The sequence below is a fragment of the Lepus europaeus genome, chromosome 5 (assembly GCF_033115175.1).
Source record: "Lepus europaeus isolate LE1 chromosome 5, mLepTim1.pri, whole genome shotgun sequence".
Taxonomy (NCBI): Eukaryota; Metazoa; Chordata; class Mammalia; order Lagomorpha; family Leporidae; genus Lepus; species Lepus europaeus.
Genome location: NC_084831.1, coordinates 86,934,890 through 86,954,573, shown reverse-complemented (window position 1 = coordinate 86,954,573; position 19,684 = coordinate 86,934,890). Strand labels below are relative to the sequence as shown.

The following is a 19,684-nucleotide window of genomic DNA, read 5'->3' as shown; positions in this document are numbered from 1 at the left end:
CCCAGGGGCTCATCTAGCAGGTCATGCTCAGAGCACTTTGTTGTTCATGCTCTCAGTGGTCTAGCTATGCCACTGCCCAGCTTTTGCTCAGGCCTCAGCTGACATTAGAAGTTCCCTTCTTTCCATTTCCAAGTTGTTAGGCTCTGAGGTTTTCAGCTTGCAAGTTTGACAGTCAGTCATCTAAAAGGTCATTCCAGTCAATGTCCTTCCAACTCCTCAACCCGTTGGCTTTTAAGTTGGGTCGCATCACCAGCAGGGAGACACTAGTGTTTTCTTTCTAGCTCGGGATGGCTACTGCTTCTTTACAGTTCTAGATGTCACACAGTTAATCTAGATGATGTGGGCTCCCTCACAGATCCAGTTATCTTTAGCTCTAATGCTGGGATTTAACTCTAACACTGACATCTAGGTCCAGTTCTTCTTTATCATCTATGCAATAGCACACCATCTGGCCCAGCCTGTTTTGCTGGCTGCTTCTACATAGCTCCACATCCTCATAGTGCAGCTCATTCATGTGGTTTACCTCCTGTGGACCACTGTGGCTAAACTACCTAGGGTAAACATACTCATGGCTAATGGGGGGAGGGGGTGCTCCTCTATGCTCATGAGCCAGGTGGGAGGGCACAGCTTGCCCAGTGCCAGGGTAAGCCTGAAGGTGTTATTGAGTACCACTGTTCACCAGTCATGGCAGTAGCTCTTCTTATGTAGGCAGGGACTGAGTTTCAGCGCTGGATTACAAGAGCTCCCTGGAGAAGCACAGGGCTCCAGAGTTTAATACTGACAAAGCTTAGAGTTCCCTCCCATTCACCTGAAACATCACTTTGGACTGCTCCTCTGGTTTCTGGGTCATCTACAGATATTTATCCATGGTGCTGTCTAGCAAGGTAAGATAGATGGTGCAAATGGTAAGACAACTTTCACTGGCCTATGTGCAAGATCATGAATTTTTAATTTATTTTGTTTTTGGAGAGGCAGAGAGGATAAGTGAGACAGAGGTAGAAAGAGCAAGAGACACTGCCAGTTCACTATCTGAAAAGACTGCCAAGAGTTGGCTCTGGCTGAGGCTGAATCTGGGAGCCAGGAACAAAATCCAATCACTGGAGCCATCACTACTGCCTCCCAGGGTATGCAGTGGCAGGTAGAGTCAGGAACTAGAGCTGGGAATCAAACCTGGGTACTCTGATGTGGGAATGCTGGCATCTTAACTACTAGGCTAAATGCATGGCTCCAGGAGTTATTATTTTTAAACAATTTAAAATATGTTACTTGGGGCCAGTGCTGTAGTGTACTAGGTTAAACTGCTATCGGCAGTGCTGACATCCCACATGGGTGCCGGTTCCAGTCCCAGCTGTTCCACTTCTGATACAGCTCCCTGATAATGTACCTGGGAAAGCAGCAGAAGATGGCCCAAACACTTGGGCCCCTGCACCCACGTGGGAGGCTTGAATGATGCTACTGGCTCCTGGCTTCAGATTGACCCAGCTCCAGCCATTTAGCTGTTTAGGGAGTGAATCAGCAGATAGACAATCTCTTTCGCTCTCTCTCTCTATAACTCTACCTTTCAAATAAATACATAAATCTTTTAAGAAATAAATAAAATAAAATATGTAACTTAAAAATTTACCTGTCTGTTGCATTCTTTAAGTTCCAATTCTGATTTCTCCAGAGTACCTTCTAATTTAATTATTTTTTGTTCCATTTCTCCTCGATGCTCACGAATAGTCATATCCAAATGTGTAACCTAAATACAAAAGTATTATTAAACTACTGTTAAATTTTTTTAAAAAAAGTATTCATCTTACGGCCGGTGCCGTGGCTCACTAGGCTAATCCTCTGCCTGCCACGCCGGCACACCGGGTTCTAGTCCCGGTTGGGGGGCCGGATTCTGTCCTGGTCGCTCCTCTTCCTGTCCAGCTCTCTGCTGTGGCCCGGGAGTGCAGTGGAGGATGGCCCAAGTGCTTGGGTCCTGCGCCTGTATGGGAGACCAGGAAAAGCACCCTGGCTCCTGGCTTCGGATCAGTACAGTGCGCCGGCCGCAGCATGCCGGCCGCAGCGGCCATTGGGGGTTAAACCAACGGAAAAGGAAGACCCTTCTGTCTCTCTCTCTCTCACTGTCTACCCTGCCTGTCCAAAAAACAAAGTATTCATTTTATTTGAAAGTCAGAGTTATAGACAGAGATGAAGAGACAGAGAGAGATCTTCCATCTACTGGTTCACTCCCCAGATGGCTGCCAGGGCTGGGGCTGGATAAGGCCAAAGCCAAAAGCCTAGAACCCCACCCAGGTCTCCCAAGTGGATTGCAGGGGCCCAGGTACTCGGGCCACCTTCTGCTGCTTTCCAGGTGCATTAGCTGAGAGCTGGATCAGAAGCAAAGTATCTATGACTCAAACTGATGCTCATATGGGATGCTGGTGTCACAGAGACAACCCACTGCGTCACAACTCTGGCCCTTTCTGTTCAATTTTATTCTGATATGAAAACTTCTGTGCTTTGGAACTGTTTATGGGAGTAAAATTAAAACTAAAACTCATCTCAAATATATATACTTCTAAATTAGAAAAAAAATCATTTGCTAGTACTGGTCCATGAGCTTCATAAATTTATAGACACTGAACAACATATGTATATGTTTATAAATAACAAAATGATTCAGACTTTATGCTGAATAACAACTGCTGATTAGGGGCCTGCACTGTGGCGCAGCGGGTTAAAGTCCTGGCATGAAGCACCAGCATCCCATATGGGCGCCTGTTCTAGTCCCAGCTGCTCCTCTTCCAATCCAGCTCTCTGTTATGGCCTGGGATAGCAGTAGAAGATGGCCCAAGTCCTTGGGCCCCTGCACCCACGTGGGAGACCCGGAAGAAGCTCCTGGCTCCTGGCTCAGGATCGGCGCAGTTCCGCCTGTTGTGGTCAATTGGGGAGTGAACCATCGAATGGAAGATCTCTCTCTCTCTCTCTCTCTCTCTCCTCCCTCTGTGTAGCTCTGACTCTCAAGTAAAAAATAAAAAAATAAAAAAATGCCAGTTCGAACTGGCGCAGCTCCAGCTGTTGCGGCCATCTGGAGAGTGAACCAGCGGATGGAAGACCCCTCTCTCTGTCTCTACTTCTCTCTGTAACTCTTTCAAATAAATGAAATAAATCTTTTTTTAAAAAAACCTCTAATTAATGCCTCAAACACCAATCTGAGAAAGTAATCCCTTCAATCCCATTTTCTCCTGATATAGAATAGTCTAAGAGATCAAACGGCTCAGATAGTAGGGTGACTATTGTGCAGCAGGTTAAGCTGCCCTTGGGACTGCCACATCCCACATCAGAGTGCTTAGTTTGAGTCTTGGATATTCTGCAATTCTGAACCTAGTACTTGGGTTCTTGCCACCCATGTGGGAAACCCAAATGGAATTCCTGACTCCTGGCTTTGGTGTGACTTAGCTCTGGATGTTGTGGGCATTTGGGGAGTGAACAAGCAGACGTATGGAAGATCTCTTTATATCTCCCTCTTTCTGTCACTCTGCAATTTTAATAAATGAATAAAATAAACAAATAAATCTTATTTATTTGAAAGGTAGAGTCAAGGCAGGGGGTGGGGGAGGGAGGGAGGAAGGGAGAGAGAGAGAAAGAGAGAGAGAAAGAGAGGAAGAGAGAGAAAGAGAAAGAGAGAGAGGAAGGGAGAGAGGAAGAGAGAGAAAGAGAGAGAAAGAGAGAGGAAGAGAGAGGAAGAGAGAGGAAGAGAGAGGAAGAGAGAGAGGAAGAGAGAGAGGAAGAGAGAGAGAGAGAAAGAGAAAGAGAAAGAGAAAGAGGAAGAGAAGGAGAAGGAGAAGGAGAAGGAGAAGGAAAAAGAGAAAGAGAAGGAGAAGGAGAAAGAGAAAGAGAAAGAGAAAGAGAAAGAGAAAGAGAAAGAGAAAGAGAAAGAGAAAGAGAAAGAGAAAGAGAAAGAGAAAGAGAAAGAGAAAGAGATCCTCCCATCTACTGGCTCACTCCCCCAATGGCTGCAATGTACAGAGCTGGGCCAGGCTGAAGTCAGGAGCCTGGAACTCCACCTGGTTCTCTCACATGGGTGGCAAGGTCTCAAGTATGTGGGAAAATCATCTGCTGCCCTTCCAGGTGCATTACCAAGGAAGTGGATCAGAAGTACAGCAGCTAGGACTCCAACAAGCATCCATATGGGATGCCAGTGTCTTAGGTGGTGGTTTAACCAGCTGCACCACAATGCGGTCCCCAATAAATAAATCTTAAAAAAATAAAGCTCAAAATAGGGAGGAGAAAAAAGTAAAGGGTATCAAAATTGGGAAAGTCAAATTATCCATGTTTGCAGATGACATGATGTTGTACATGAAAAAAACCTAAATATTCCACAAAAAGCTGTTACAATTGATAAACCAATCCAGTAAAATTGAAGGTGACAAAATAAACATACAAAAAAGTAGCTTTTTTTGTACGCTAATGATGAATTCACAGAAAGAGAAATCAAGAAATCCCATTCACAATAGCCACAAAAAATGAAGTATTTAGGAATAAATTTAGCCAAAGAAGTAAAATATCTCAAACACAAAAAGGAACAAGCTAACAAAAATAAAAACAAAAAACTGAAAGATCTCTACAATGAAAATCATCAAATATTGGTGAAAAAATCATCAAGAACACACAAAAAAATGGAAATATATTCCTTGTTCAAGAATCTGAAAATCATTATCATTGTCTATACTACCTAAAGAAATTTACAGATTCAAGGTAATGTCTCTCAAAATACCAATGGCATTTTTTACAGAGTAAGGAAAAAAATTATAAAATTCATATGAAATCACCAAAGACTCCAAATAGCCAAAGTGACCCTGAGCAAGAAAAACCAAGCTGGCAGCACCACAATACCTGATTTCAAAGCATACTACAAAGCTATAGCAATTAAAACAGCTTCATACTGGCATAAAAACTGACACATAGATCAGTGGAACAAAATAGAGAGAGGCCAGAAATTAATCCACATACAAATAGCCAACTAATTTTTTTTTAAAGATTTATTTATTTATTTGAGAGGTAGAATTATAGAGAGGCAGAGACAGAGAGAAAGGTCTTCCATCCTCTGGTTCACACCCTATATGGCCACAACAGCCAGAGCTGAGCCAATCCAAAGCCAGGAGCCAGGAGCTTCTTCTGGGTCGCCCAGGTGGATACCAGGGCCCAAGGACCTGGGCCACCTTCTACTGCTATCCCAGGTCATAGCAGAGAGCTGGATTGGATGGGGAGCAGCTGGGACTTGAACTGGCACCCATCTGATTTTTGACAGAAGGGCTCAGATCACACAGTGGAGTAAAGATAATCTTTTCAACAAATGGTGCAGGCAAAATTGGATGTATATATGTAAAAGAATTAAATTAGATCCATCTCTCTCAAAATATACAAAAATCAACTCAAGATGGATCAAAGACCTAAATTTGAGACCTGAGACTATGAAGTTGCTGTAAGAAAACATAGGGGAAACACTCCAAGACACTGGTGTAGGTGACAACTTCATGGACAAGACCCCCAAAGCACAGGCAACAAAAGCAAAACTAAAGATATGGGACTATATCAAAATCAGAAGGTTCTGCACAGCAAAAGAAATTATCAATAGAGTGAAGAGACATCCAATAAAATGGGAAAAAAATATCTGCAAACCACCTATTTGACAAAAGACTAATATCCTGAAAATACCAGCAAGTTAAAAAACTCAACAACAAAAAAATAACCAATGCAGTTGAAAACGCGCAAAGGACTTCAACAGACAGTTGTCAAAATAAGAAATACAAATGGCCAAAAAATATATGAAAAAACGTTCACCATCACTACCCTTCAGGGAAATGCCACAATGAGATATCACCTCACCTCTGTCAGAATGGCTAAAATCTAAAACACAGAGAATAACAAAAGCTGGTGAGGATGTGGAGAAAGGTAAACACTGTTGTGGTAATGTAAATTAGTTCAGCCATTTTGAAAAACAGTGTGGAGATTTCTCAAAAAACGAGAAATAGGGGATGGTGCTGTGGCTAAGCCTCTGCCTGCAGAGCTGGATTTCCATAAGGGCTCCAGCTGCATCCCAGCTGTTCTCCCTTTTATGTGAGAGTGAAAATTTTAAAAACAAAATAGAAAGATGTGTTTTTATCAGTACTGCTATAAATTGCCTACTAACTCATAAAACCAATGGTTAAGAATGTTATACTAGGGGCTGGTGCTGTGGCGTAGTGGGTAAAGCCGTCACCTGCAGTGCCAGCATCCCATATGGGTGCCGGGTCGAGTCCCAGCTGCTCCATTTCTGATCCAGCTCTCTGCTATGGCCTGGTAAAGCAGTAGAAGATGGCCCAAGTCCTTGGGCCCCTGCACCTGTGTGGGAAACCCAAAAGAAGCTCCTGGCTCCTGGCTTCAGATCAGCGCAGCTCTGTTCATTGTAGCCATCTGGAGAGTGAACTAGCGGATGGAAGACCTCTCTCTCTGTTTCTACCTCTCTCTGTAACTCTTTCAAATAAATAATCCTTTTTTTAAAAAAAAAAAAAAGTTATATTACTGTAGTTTTAATGATCTGTGATTACATTAAAATTAAAAGCAAAAAAGCTCGGATGCTTAAACTAATTCTCGTTCTCAAAACTTACTTGCTGTAAAAATATTAGGATAAAGAGAAATGACATATTTCTAATTTTAAAAATATTTATGGTACAGAAAAATTAATGTGCATCTCTAGGATGTGCCATAACAGAAAATTTTATTAAAAAGTAATTGAAGGGCAGGCATTTAGCCTAGTTAGTTAAGATGTCAGTTAAGAAGCCATAACAGTCCGGTGCCACGGCTCACTAGGCTAATCCTCCGCCTGTGGCGCTGGCACACTGGGTTCTAGTCCTGGTTGGGGAGCCGGATTCTGTCCTGGTTGCTCCTCTTCCAGTCCAGCTCTCTGCTGTGGCCCGGGAAGGCAGTGGAGGATGGCCCAAGTACTTGGGCCCTGCACCCGCATGGGAGACCAGGAGGAAGCATCTGGCTCCTGGCTTTGGATCGGCGCAGTGCTCTGGCCGTAGCTGCCATTTGTGGGGGTGAACCAATGGAAGTAAGATCTTTCTCTCTGTCAATCTCTCAGTCTAACTCTGCCTGTCAAAAAAAAAAAAAAAAAAAGATGCTATAACAGAGTACTAGATTCTGGCTCCTGACTCCGGCTTCCTGCTAATTAGACCCTGGGAGGCAGTGGTGATAGCTCAAATTATTGTGTTCTTGCCACCTACATGGGAGACCTAGATTGAGTTCCTGCCTCCTAGTGTTGTGTGTATTTGGGGTGTGAACCAGTAGGTAGAATCATTTTCTCTTTCAAATTAATTAATTAAAAAAATAGATGTGCTACTAAAAAATAATAATATTAGAGAAAATCAACCTGAGCTGCTCTTTGCTTTAGCTCCCAATTTCTCTCCTTAAGTGCCTGATCCATTTCAAGAAGTTCTTGCTTTTTGTCTTCAATTTCCATCTTGCATTCTCTGCAATTTATCAAAGGGAAAAGATCAAAGCATGTAGTAGAAATATTACATTTTTTTTAAAAGTTAGACCAACTGGTTTACCTTGCTATTAATAAAAATCAATAGGAATTACAATTTTAATTTTTCTAATCTGTATTATTTTAAGTGATTTTATATACCAAATAAAGATTAGAAAAAATATTTTAAAGCAATAGAACACATATAATTAACTCTACTTAAGAGGGCTCAAATTAAAAGAGTAAAGTATAAATAAAATAAACAACAATACAAGTTTTTAGTACAGTGTTCTAAAAAGGCAAAAGTTAACTCAAACTGTAATACTATAAATAATTTGGGGGCCAGCGCTGTGGCACAGCAGGTAAACCCACTGCCTGCAGTGCCAGCATCCCACATGAGCACCAGTTTGAGTCCTGGCTGCTCCACTTCCAATCCAGCTTTCTGCTATGGCCTGGGAAAGCAGTAGAAGATGGCCCAGGTCCTTGAGACCCTGTATCCGCATGGGAGACTTGGAGGAAGCTCCTGGCTCCTGGCTTCGGACGGGCACAGTTCCAGCCATTGCAGCCATCTGGGGAGTGGGCCAGCGGATGGAAGACCTCTTTCTCTCTGCCTCTACCTCTCTGTAACTCTACCTTTCAAATAAATAAATAAAATCTTAAAAAAATTTAAGCTAATTGCTAAATCATTCCCAGGTCTCTAAGATTGAATAGGTGTACTTCTTTTAAATTCATATTTTTTCAGACATACATCAAGGAAGTATTTGAAAGTCTTTTACATATAACAGTTGTGATTCTGCTGAAATTTGTATTTCAGACAAAGACCTTTGTATGAAGGAGTCTTAAAAAATTCATGAAAAAACTATGCATGGATTTTAAAGTTTTTTTGCATCAAAGTAAACATGTGTTTTAATTTCATTTTCCATAAATTACTCTCATATTTCATATTGGAATTATATTCAAAATGAAACCTTAATGTATAATGAAGCACTAGGACCCAGTGTTTGGCCTAGTGGTTATGACTAAGGTTAAAACATATAACCATATTGGAGTGACTGGATTCTATACTCAGCTTCTTGCTAATGCAGACCTTGGGAGGTAGTAGTGAATAATAAGTGATTGGAGTTTCTGTCACCATGGTGGACAAAGATGGAGTTTCAGGCTTCTGTCTCCTGGCTTTAGCTCTAGTCAGGGGTTGCTGTAGACATTTGGGGAATGAACCAAAAATGGAAGATCTCTTTTTCTCAAATATATTTTTTTAAATTAAGTACTAAACTCTAATGTAAAAATATTTTATATTTTAAATAAATTCTAGTCCTGTCAAAAACCTCACTAAAACATGACTTTATATTAGGTGTAGGGAACATCTGGCCCACAGGCCAAATGACACATGGGAAATAATTTGGTCTGGCCCTGCCAAGGCAACCACAGGCAGAACTCAAAATTCAATAAGTCTAGGGGCCAGCGCTGTGGCGCAGTAGGTTAACGCCCGGGCCTAAAGTGCTGGCATCAAATATGGGCGCTGGGTCGAGACCTGGCTACCTCTTCAGATCCAGCTACTATGGCCTGGGAAAGCAGTGGAAGATGGCCCAAGTCCTTGGGCCCCTGCACTCGCGTGGGAGACCCGGAGGAGGCTCCTGGCTCCTGGCTTCAGATTAACAACAGCTCCAGCTATTGCGGCCAATTGAGGAGTGAACCATCAGATGGAAGACCTCTCTCTCTCTCTCTCTCTCCCTCCCTCCCTCCCTCCCTCTCCTCTCTCTGTGTAACTCTGACTTTCAAATACATAAATAAATACATCTTTTTTTAAAATTCAATAAGTCTATAGCAGACTAATTTTTAAGCTGATAATTTTGTATGGCCCATGAATGATGTTATACATAGCCAAATGGCCCTTAGCAAAAAAAGGTTCCCCACCCCTGCATACTGACACAATGTTCTTCTACCACTCTGAAGCCCAAGATCATATATTTTAATTCAGAAATATAAACTAAGTTCTGATATGATTTCAAAGACTGAAAATGTTGATCCTGAAATATTAAACAATATTGATAAATGCACTAATTTTAAGAAGCAGATTCTGTATTTTAGTGAGCTATCTACTTAATATTCTTCTAAAAGTTTCATGAGTTACAACACAAGGCTAAAACTAATATTCTAAAATTAGTATGAAATTAATTCTAAAGAAAACCTTAACTTCTATCAGTGCAAACAGCTGAACTTCCAAAATGCATGCATTAGCTATAACTTAAGATTTCCATGCACTAATTACTTAACACTGATTTAGTAAATATTTACAGATACTTCCCATACTCCAAGATTCTAAAAAGTACTGAGAATTTATTTATTTGAAAAGCAGAAAGAGAGAGAGAGAGAGAGAGTTCTCCAATTCACTGATTCACTCTCTAAATACTAACAACAAATGGGGGCTGAGCCAGGCTGAAGCCAGGAGCCAGGAATCCAATCCAGACTTCCCACATGGGTGATAGGGACTCATATACTAGAGCCATCATCTGATGCCTCCCAGAGTGCACAACAGCAGGAAGCTAGAACCAGAAGTGGAGGCAGGACATGAACGCAGGCATTCCAATATGGGATGTGGATTTCTCGAGTGGCATCTTAAATGTCGGTGCTGGATTTCAGGATATGTTTTAGAAATAAAAACTTGCTAACAGATTGGATGGAAAAAGACAACAAGAATAACATTACAGATTTCTGGTTGGAACAACTGCATGTTATTGAGATAGAGGAAAGACAGGATTATGAGGAAATAAGTGAGTTGTGTTTTGGCCAAGTTTGAGATGTCTCAAGAATATCCAAGTTGAGGCTGGCACTGTTGCATGGTAGGCTAAGCCTCTGCCTGCAGCTTGGCAACCCGTACTAGCTCTGGTTCATGTCCTGGCTGCTTCTCTTCCAATTCAGCTCTCTGTTGTGGCCTGGGAAAGCAGCAGAATATGGCCCAAGTGCTTGGGTTCTTGAAAACGTATGGGGGACCCAGAAAAACTCCTGGCTCCCAGCTTCAAACCAGCCTTGCTCTGGCCGCTGCGGCCATTTAGGGAGTGAACCAGTGGATGAAAGACCTTTCTCTCTGTCTCACGCGCTCTCTCTCTCTGTAACTCTACCTCTCAAGTAAGTAAAATCTTTAAAAAAGAAAAAAAAAAAAGAATATCCAAGTGAAAAAAAATCAAAGTGGAGATAAATTATTTGATAGTGAATCTAGAGTTAGAGGAAGAGGTCAATACTGGAGAAATGGGTGTGAAACTGTCTGACACAAAGGACTTAAAGCTATATGAAATCTACTAAAGACGAATTTGTGGGTAGCAAAAGGGGGTCCCTACAATGAATCCTGAGATATAACATCTAAGTTTCTTGATCATCTTACTACTCTTTTTTTTCTTTTTCTTTTTTTTTTTTTTTTTTTTTTTTTTTTTGACAGGCAGAGTGGATAGTGAGAGAGAGAGAGAGACAGAGAGAAAGGTCCTCCTTCTTGCCGTTGGTTCACCCTCCAATAGCCGCTGCGGCCGGCGCATCTCGCTGATCCAAAGCCAGGAGCCATGTGCCTCTCCTGGTCTCCCATGCGGGTGCAGGGCCCAAGCACTTGGGCCATCCTCCACTGCCTTCCCGGGCCATAGCAGAGAGCTGGCCTGGAAGAGGGGCAACCGGGACAGAATCCGGCGCCCCAACTGGGACTAGAACCCGGTGTGCCGGTGCCGCAAGGCGGAGGATTAGCCTGTTAAGCCACGGCGCCAGCCCCTTACTACTCTTTATCCTATTCTTTTACAGTATCTTTCACTCCCTGGTTTGTACCTCTGTTTTCCTTTTCTGGGTCTATTTTCTATATTTTGGCTCTGGTCTGGCTCTTCTCTACTCACTACGAATGTGTGCTAGCCAAGCATATTATACTGTCACTGCTAATCTAAGAATCTAGATTTAGGAGTTGTACAGACTTGTATTGAACTCTTTTTTGGACTCTACAATTATGGGCATTTTACTTAATTTTCCTAAACTTCAATCTTTTCAACTGTAAAAACATGACAATAATCTGATAGGTTTGCAGTAGGGGAATGAGTGGAATTATATGTAAAGTCCCTGGCATAAAATAAAGGTTTAACACTAAGAAATATTATTAATAATATAATAATAATTAATAATATTATTTTGGTATAAGGCACTGCTGTACCCTTGTCCAAATTTTTTCGACCACTTGGGTTAGCATATATTGCTCCAAGGACTGAAGATGGAACCATCTGCAGATACTACAAGCTAAATTAGTTACAGAACATGGGATGGGCTGACTAGCATTAGCCACGGTGAGTTACAGGTGAAATGTGAGGACATCTGAAATTCAAAAACAAAGTTTGTATCACCCAAGAACTACCATAATAAGGTGAACTATCTGTAATTGTGATATTATTTATTATTCAACTCACCTAAGTTCAGATGTAAGATCCTTTATAGTAGTATATTTTTCCTCTAATGATAACTGAGCCTTCTGTAGCACATCTCTCAATTCCTGCAGTTGTCTTAAAGTACTTTTTAATTCTCCATGAGCATTTTGTAGTTCAGTCTCTAGTGCTTCCCGTTTCTGCAAGGCTTCTGTTAGTTCAGATTCAGTGTGGTGCTGTAACTTTTCTAACTCTTTCACTATTAAGAGAAGAAAATAATTTTGAAATTACATGTAAACCATTTGCTATTAAGAACTTGTAAGTAATTATAATTAATATCCAATTTTATTCACCTACAAGAGGTAAATACTGACCATTTTTGTCCCTTCCAGTCCCACTACCTTAAAATCTCACTTTTTTTCACTTAAGAACAAATATGCAGGCAGCTAAGCTCAGCTCACCTGTTACTTACCAGTATTTGTTTTCTTTTCTATTTCTGTCTTTGTCTGATCTAAGATCATATCTAATTGAGAGAGACGCATTGCTTTAGTTTCTCCATCTCGTTTTAGGTGCATTATTTCTTTTTCCATTTTGGACAGCTCTTCTTTGTACTGATCTGTCTCAAGTTTTACTTGCCTAAGTAAAAACAAACAATAAAAAAAGTATTTAGAATCTTAAAAAACCAACTGACAGGTTTCTCATTAAACAAAACTTGCAAGTTATACAAAGACAAGTATCAGCAAAATGTCTCGTCAGAGTCTTTTTTTTTTTCAGGTTTGGATCACTTTATTATTAAAAAAAATTATTTATTTGAAAGGCAGAGTAACAGAGAGAGAAAGGAAAAGACAGAGAAAGATGGATTTCTTTCATTTGTTGGTTCACTCCCCAAATGCCTACCACTGCTAGGGTTAGGCCAGGCCACTAGGAGCCAGGAACTCCATTTGCTGCCTCCCAGGATGAGAATTAGCAAGCAGCTGGACCAAAAGCAGAGCAGCCAGGACTCAAACTGGCACTACAATGAAAAGATGCAGGAGTCCCAGGCAGCAGGTTAACCCACAGCACCATAACACCTGCTTTGGATCAACTTTTTTGTTTTTTTAAGATTCACTGATTTGAAAGGCAGAGTGACATAGAGAGGACAGGGGAGAAGACAGAAATGGAGACAGAGATCTTCCATCTTCTGGTTTACTACCCAAATGGCCACAACAGTCAGGGCTGGACTAAGCCAAAGCCAGGAGAGTCAGGAACTCTGTCTAGTTTCCGATGTGGGTTGTAGAGCATTTGAGCCATGTGTTTCTGCTATCCCAAGCACATTAGCTGCCACCATCCCATATGGGTGCCAGTTCGAATCCTGGCTGCTTCATTTATAATCCAGCTCCCTGCTAATGTGTCTGGGAAAGCAGCAGGGGATGATCTGAGTCCCTGGCGCCCATGTGGGAGACCCAGAAGAAACTCCAGGCTCCTGGCTTCAGATCAGCCCAGCTCCAGTCTTTGAGGCCATTTGGGGAGTGAACCAGTAGATGGAAGACTTCTCTCTCTCTCTGCTTCTTCCTCTGCTTCTCTGTAACTCTGCCTTTCAAATAAATAAATAAATCTTTTTATAAAAAAGAAAACACTACAGATTTCAAATTATTTTCTTTTGCATCAAAATAAACATATCTTTTAATTCAATTTTTCAGTAACTTTTAAAAGTACCCTAGGACCACTAAATACAACTTTTACTACTTGACAATATTTCAATCTAACTACATTTAACTTTATAAGGATTCGTATGTATTGAGAGCATCACCTGTAATTTCTACTACCTATAATACAGACTATAAAGAAGGTAAGCAACTAAGTTACTCATCATAGAACCCATACTACTTAAAGGGGATCCAAGCAGTTGTTTTTAACTTAGAATATTAATAGTTTCAGAGGGATAAGATTCCTTGACTAATACAACTTCCATGCTTTATAAATAAGAAAACTGTCTTAAACAAGAGTGTCACTTTGTTAAGTCAACAGCAGGAGTCATTGTGCACTTACTCCCCATGTAGGATCTCTGTCCTTAAGGTGTAGTTCAATGTGAATTAATGATATGACTAGTGCTCAAACAGTATTTGGCACTTTGTGTTCTGTGTGGAGGCAAACTGATGAAATCTTTACTTAATATATACTAAATTGATCTTCTGTATATAAAAACAATCGAAAATGAATCTTGATGTGAATGGAATGAGAGAGGGAGCAGGAGATGGGAGGGTTGCAAGTGGGAGGGAAGTTATGGGGGGGAGGGGAAGCCATTGTAATCCATAAACTGTATTTTGGAAATTTATATCTACTAAATAAAAGTTAAAAAAAAAAATAAGAAAACTGCAAAGTTACCTGAATTGTCTGAGATAACTCAACTAGATAATAATTGTGATAGGGGCCAGGTTTACTAACTCTTAGTCCTGAACTTATTCCAATATGAAAGCTCTTCTATCTATAGACAAATCAACATACTGAAAGTCAGTTTTAATTCCATTTGTTGGTAATTGCAAAGTGATCATCACTAATTAAACAACTGCTAATGTTATCCTCTATGGCAGGCCAAGTTCATGGACCTTTGTGTTCACATTTTCTTTATTGTTGATCTTTTGACCTTTCAAATTTCCTAAATTGAATTTTTAAGTAGGAACATATTTGAAAAAATGCATTTAGAGGCCTGCTCTATGGTGCAGTGGGTTAATCCTCTGCCTGAGGTGCTGGCATCCCATACAAGCCCAGTTCTTTTGTGTGTGTTTTTTTTTTTTTTTTAAGATTTATTTATTTGAAAGGCAGAGTTACAGAGAGGCAGAGGCAGAGAGAGAGAAGTCTTCCATCCGCTGGTTCACTCCCCAATGGCCACAACGGCCGGAGCTGTGCCGATCCAAAGGCAGCAGCCAGGAGCTTCTTCCTGGTCTCCACATGGGTGCAGGGGTCCAAGGACTTGGGCTATCTTCTACTGCTTTCCCAGCCCATAGCAGAGAGCTGGATTGGAAGAGGAGCAGCTGAGACTAGAACCAGCACCCCTGAGGCCGGTACTGTGGCATAGCAGGTAAAGCCTCCGCCTGCAGTGCCAGCATCCCATAGGGACGCCAGTTCAAGTCCCGGCTGGCTGCTCCACTTCCGATCCTGCTCTCTGCTATGGCCTGGGAATGCAGCAGCAGATGGCCCAAGTCCTTGAGCCCCTGCACCCGTATGGGAGACCTGGAAGAAACTCCTAACTCCTGGCTTCAGATTGGCACAGCTCCAGCCACTGTGGCATTGGGAAGTGAATCAGTAGAAGTAAGACCTTTCTCTCTGTCTCTCCCTCTGTCTGTCTGTAACTCTGCCTCTCAAATAAATAAAATCTTTCAAAAAATGAAATTTAAACAAATTTGGATTTGTTCAAAGGACTTTTAATCTAAGTCCATGAGTAAACTTTGTCTCTCTTGATTGCTCTGCCTTTCAAATAAATAAGTAAATCTTTTTAAAAAATGTTTGTGGAGGAGCCAGCGCTGTGGCATAGTGGGTTAAAACCATGGCCCACAGGGCCAGCATCCCATAGGGGCCCAGGTTCAATTCCCAGCTGCTTTACTTCCAATTTAGCTCTCTGCTAATGCACCTGGGAAAGCAGTAAAGATGACCCAAGTCCTTGGGTCTCTGCACCCATGTGGGAAACCTGGAAGAAGCTCCTACCAGCTCCTGGCTTCTGATTGACCAAGCTCCAGCCACTGTGGACAATTCGGGAGTGAATCAGCATATAGAAGATATCTCTCTCTCTGTAACTCTTTCAAATCAATCAATCAATCAATCAATCTTTAAAAAGTTTGTGGAAAAATTGAATTAAAAGATTAGTTTATTTTAGCACAAAAACAATTTTGAAATCCATGCATACTTTTTTATTATATGTACTCTCCACAAACTTTCTTAAGTAATTAAATACTAAAAGTTCTCCCAAAATGTTTACAATTTTGATAGGCTTGGATGCCAGTGCTGTGGCATAGGGAGTAAAGCCACTGCCTGAAGTGCCAGCATTCTATATGGGGACAGGTTCAAGTCCCGGCTGCTCCACTTCCAAACCAGCTCTCTGCTATGGAAAGAAGTGGAAGATGGCCCAAAGCTTTGAGCCCCTGCACCCAGAAGAAACTCCTGGCTTCTGGTTTCAGATCGGCACAGCTCCGGCTGCTGTGACCATCTGGGGAGTGAACCAGCAGATGGAAGACCTCTCTCTCTGCCTCTCAGTAACTCTTTCAAATAAATAAATAAATCCGAAAAAAAAATTTTTGACAGGCTTTAACCCACCAGTTTTTCCATAAATATCATAGTGTTTTGTCCCAGAGTTGTTGAGTCACAGAAAGTCTAATATGGAAAAAAAAAAAAAGGCTAAAGGAAGAATTATGAAAAGATATATTGGACTTTTAGAACATGGCAGCTGAGACTCTCTAGCTATGGAGACAATCAGAAATTTAACAAATGTTACAGGAGCCTTAGCTCTGAGGAACAAGGGTCAAAATTATTCACATGCAGTGACATTTACATGTGGTACTAGAAAAATCTTCTAGTTTTGTAATAGAAAGAAAAACCAGTTTTACAGTATGTTTAAACTGGGCTTCTCATTTACTAACTTCTTTGAGTTTCAGCTTCTTATTTTAAAAATAGGCATAATAGAACTTTATTGGGCCAGCGCTGCGGCTCACTAGGCTAATCCTCTACCTGTGGTGCCAGCACCCTGGGTTCTAGTCCCGACCGGAGCGCCAGATTCTGTCCCGGTTGCTCCTCTTCCAGTCCAGCTCTCTGCTGTGGCCCAGGAAAGCAGTAGAGGATGGCCCAAGTGCTTGGGTCCCTGCACCCGCATGGGAGACCAGGAGGAAGCACCTGGCTCCTGGCTTTGGATTGGCGCAGCGCGCCAGCCGTAGCGGTCACTTGGGGGGTGAACCAACAGAAAAAGGAAGACTTTTCTCTCTCTCTCTCACTGTCTAACTCTGCCTGTCAAAAAAAAAAAAAAAAAAAAGAACTTTATTGGGGCTGGCTCTGTTGTGTAGCGGGTAAAGTCTCTGCCTGCAGTGCCTACATCTCATATGGGCACCGGTTAAAGTGGCAGATACTCCACTTCAGATCCAGTTCTCTGCTATGACCTGGGAAAACAGTGGAAGATGGTCCAAGTCCTTGGCCCCTGTACCTACAAGGGAGACCCCGAAGAAGCTCCTGGCTGCAGCTATTTGGGACATCCCTCTCTTTTTACCTCTGCCTCTGACTCTCCGTAATCCTGCCTTTCAAATAAATAAATAAATCTTAAAAAAATTATTATGGGCTGTTTTGAGATCAAATCAATTAATGTCTAACAAGCACATTGCCAGCACACAGAAGGTGCTCAATAAACTAGTTTCCGTTCTCTCTCTCTCTCTCTCTCTCATATTTTAACTCTAAAATAGATCCTAGGAGACATATACAGATATATTCTAATTCTAATATCTCAACAAGAAAAAGTAGAGCTTTATAAATAGTAGTTACAGAAGTGGAAGGATTATGAACACATGAAACTGAGGAAAACCCTTCATGAAGGGAAGATTTCTTGAAACTAAAGTATATCTTCTTATATAATTTAATCCTTTACTTAATAAGCCTTCCATCAATATTTAGGACTTTTTCCTACTAAATGTGCCTATCAGCTATAATCTAGAAATTTCCTTTTTTTGTCTAGAAGTCAAAACAGTAGGGCTAAGAAAAGAAGATGCATTTGCTTCAGTTTTTCCAGTAAAAGAGAAAACAAGATCATCAATGAGAACAAGGATAACGGCAGGGGTTGTTAAATGTTTTGAAAGATGCGAGGCTGTAAAATAATCCTCTATGATGGCAAAAAATATAATTACCAGGCAGCACTTAAAGAATGCATAAGATTTGAAATTATGAATTAAAGCAAAATTAGTCAAGTGGTCATATTTTTCTCCAGCATCTATAAATATGTAAGCATGGAGTAGTCCGACTTCTGTAACACAAAGAAAAGGTAAGGGAGTTGTAGGTATATTCAAATTAATGATCTGAAAAACTAACCAGAATTAAACTCTGATAAAGAAAGGAGAGAGGGCACAGAGGAATGAGACAGAGGTAGAATCAATGTCCTGGTTCAGTTAAAGAATTGTTGGATTTGGGGTATTACAGGGAATCAGACAGTAACGTGGGGCAGATGTATAATATTCAGATTTTGGAGAAACTATAGTTATTATAAATTATAATGTTACAGACCCCCCTCCTGCTTGCCATTAAGGAGCCAGTTCTAGGCAATATTATAGACTCCCTCCCACTTGTTATCAAAGTGCCAGCTAGGTCTAAGCAAACCAATACTGAATTAGAAACCAGTCTGGTTTCCCATCTGCCATAAAGGCCTAGTCACATACCTAAGATAGGATAGTTGTGTGCCTCCTGAAACTGTCTTTAAGTTATAATTTACTCATCCCTGTATGTAAAACTATCTTACCTTGTAGTTGTGATGTGTTAATCCCTGAGGGCCTAAAATAACAGTGTGCTCCCTGAAATTGCCCTGAAACTACCTTGAAACTACCTCCTTACTTCCTTGCTAAATTTAGGGTATGAAAGTAGGGAAAGACAGAGGACTGGGGCTTGACACTTGAGACATGAGTCTAGTTAAGCCTGTATGTGTAAATAAACTGTTTGCTTTTCCCATCAAAGCCTCGAGTACTGTTCAGTTTCTTAGGTAATTGTCCATAACAATAAGATCTAGGGCAAGTCATCAGAAATATTAGAGAGAAATTTTAAAAGATGAGAAGCTAAGGTATCAGTAGAATCATCTAGATGCACACTAAAATCTCTAAGAATCAAGAGTGGTACTGACCAGTATGCTGGGTAGTTCAGCAACAATGAGGGATGATATGACCTGATGACATGAGGCTCACAGAGTAACGTATGCTATTCTGTGCTGTTACTCTGGTACAAGAGCTGTGTAGAAAAGGTGTTACATTACAAGGCTGCAAAGGAAAAGGCAATGTCCACAGAGGAATTCTGTTTCTATTACAGAAAGAGAAGTCAGGGTTTCTGTTACAGAAAGAGAAAAGGAGGTAGAGAATACAAGAGCTGTCTCTCAGGATGCACTGTGAATTTCAGAAGCCACAGAAGTCTACAGAAGTTAGGATGGGGTGGAAGAAAGGAATATAGTATATAGAAAACTCTGGGAATTTGTGTGAGAGAAGAGATGAAGCTTGACTTGGAAATCTAGTGCTTCTTGCGGAGTTTGGCATAGATAAGTATAAAATATAGTGATCTTCGTGGATTCAAGGTAGACACTAGGGTGATGCTGTGTTAGTTGGTAGAAACCTGTCAATGGAAGAAAGCTAGCCTGAGGATTTTTGGTTTTACCCTTAATCAGGGGACACCCTCTTGAGAGAGTTGAAGTTATCCAGGGAAGCAAGGTGTTACTCTGAGCACAAAGGCCCAATCTTAACGCCTATCAACAGGGAATAGGGAATCTTGGGATATACGGCTTTAGTTCTAGTGCCTAAGTTCACTTCTGACTCCTGTTAGTAGAAGCATGGGTTAATTATACTGTTAATAAATCAATTTTTGTGGACAAAGTAGAAGAGGTCCAAGGAAGCTGGGTATTTCTTTCAGGTCACAGATTCCTTTCTTGACAATTAAATATTAATGCCTGGGCCCAAGAAGTAAATCAGAAACTTCAGATGTGATTTAATTTAAAGATGGGACCCATACATCAGTTTGTCTTAGATGCTACACAGGCGATTTTAACATTAAGCCAAAGCTGAAAATTAGTTACATTTTGCTGATACTTCCTCCACATACAATTAGATTTCTTGAAAGTTCCCTG

At 41.1% G+C, this 19,684-nt stretch overlaps 1 protein-coding gene across 14 annotated transcripts in view; it reads right to left on the bottom strand.

Annotated features, from left to right (window-relative positions):
• Positions 1-19,684, bottom strand: part of CCDC18 (coiled-coil domain containing 18) — a 174,360-nt gene that overhangs the window by 87,032 nt on the left and 67,644 nt on the right. For all 14 annotated transcript variants that reach the window (XM_062191757.1, XM_062191764.1, XM_062191752.1 and 11 more), the window contains 4 exons: positions 12,335-12,498; positions 11,908-12,121; positions 7,385-7,484; positions 1,625-1,741 (listed from right to left, as the gene is read on the bottom strand). In XM_062191757.1, coding sequence (XP_062047741.1) covers positions 1,625-1,741; positions 7,385-7,484; positions 11,908-12,121; positions 12,335-12,498 — 595 coding nt within the window. The remainder of the gene's footprint in view (positions 1-1,624; positions 1,742-7,384; positions 7,485-11,907; positions 12,122-12,334; positions 12,499-19,684) is intronic.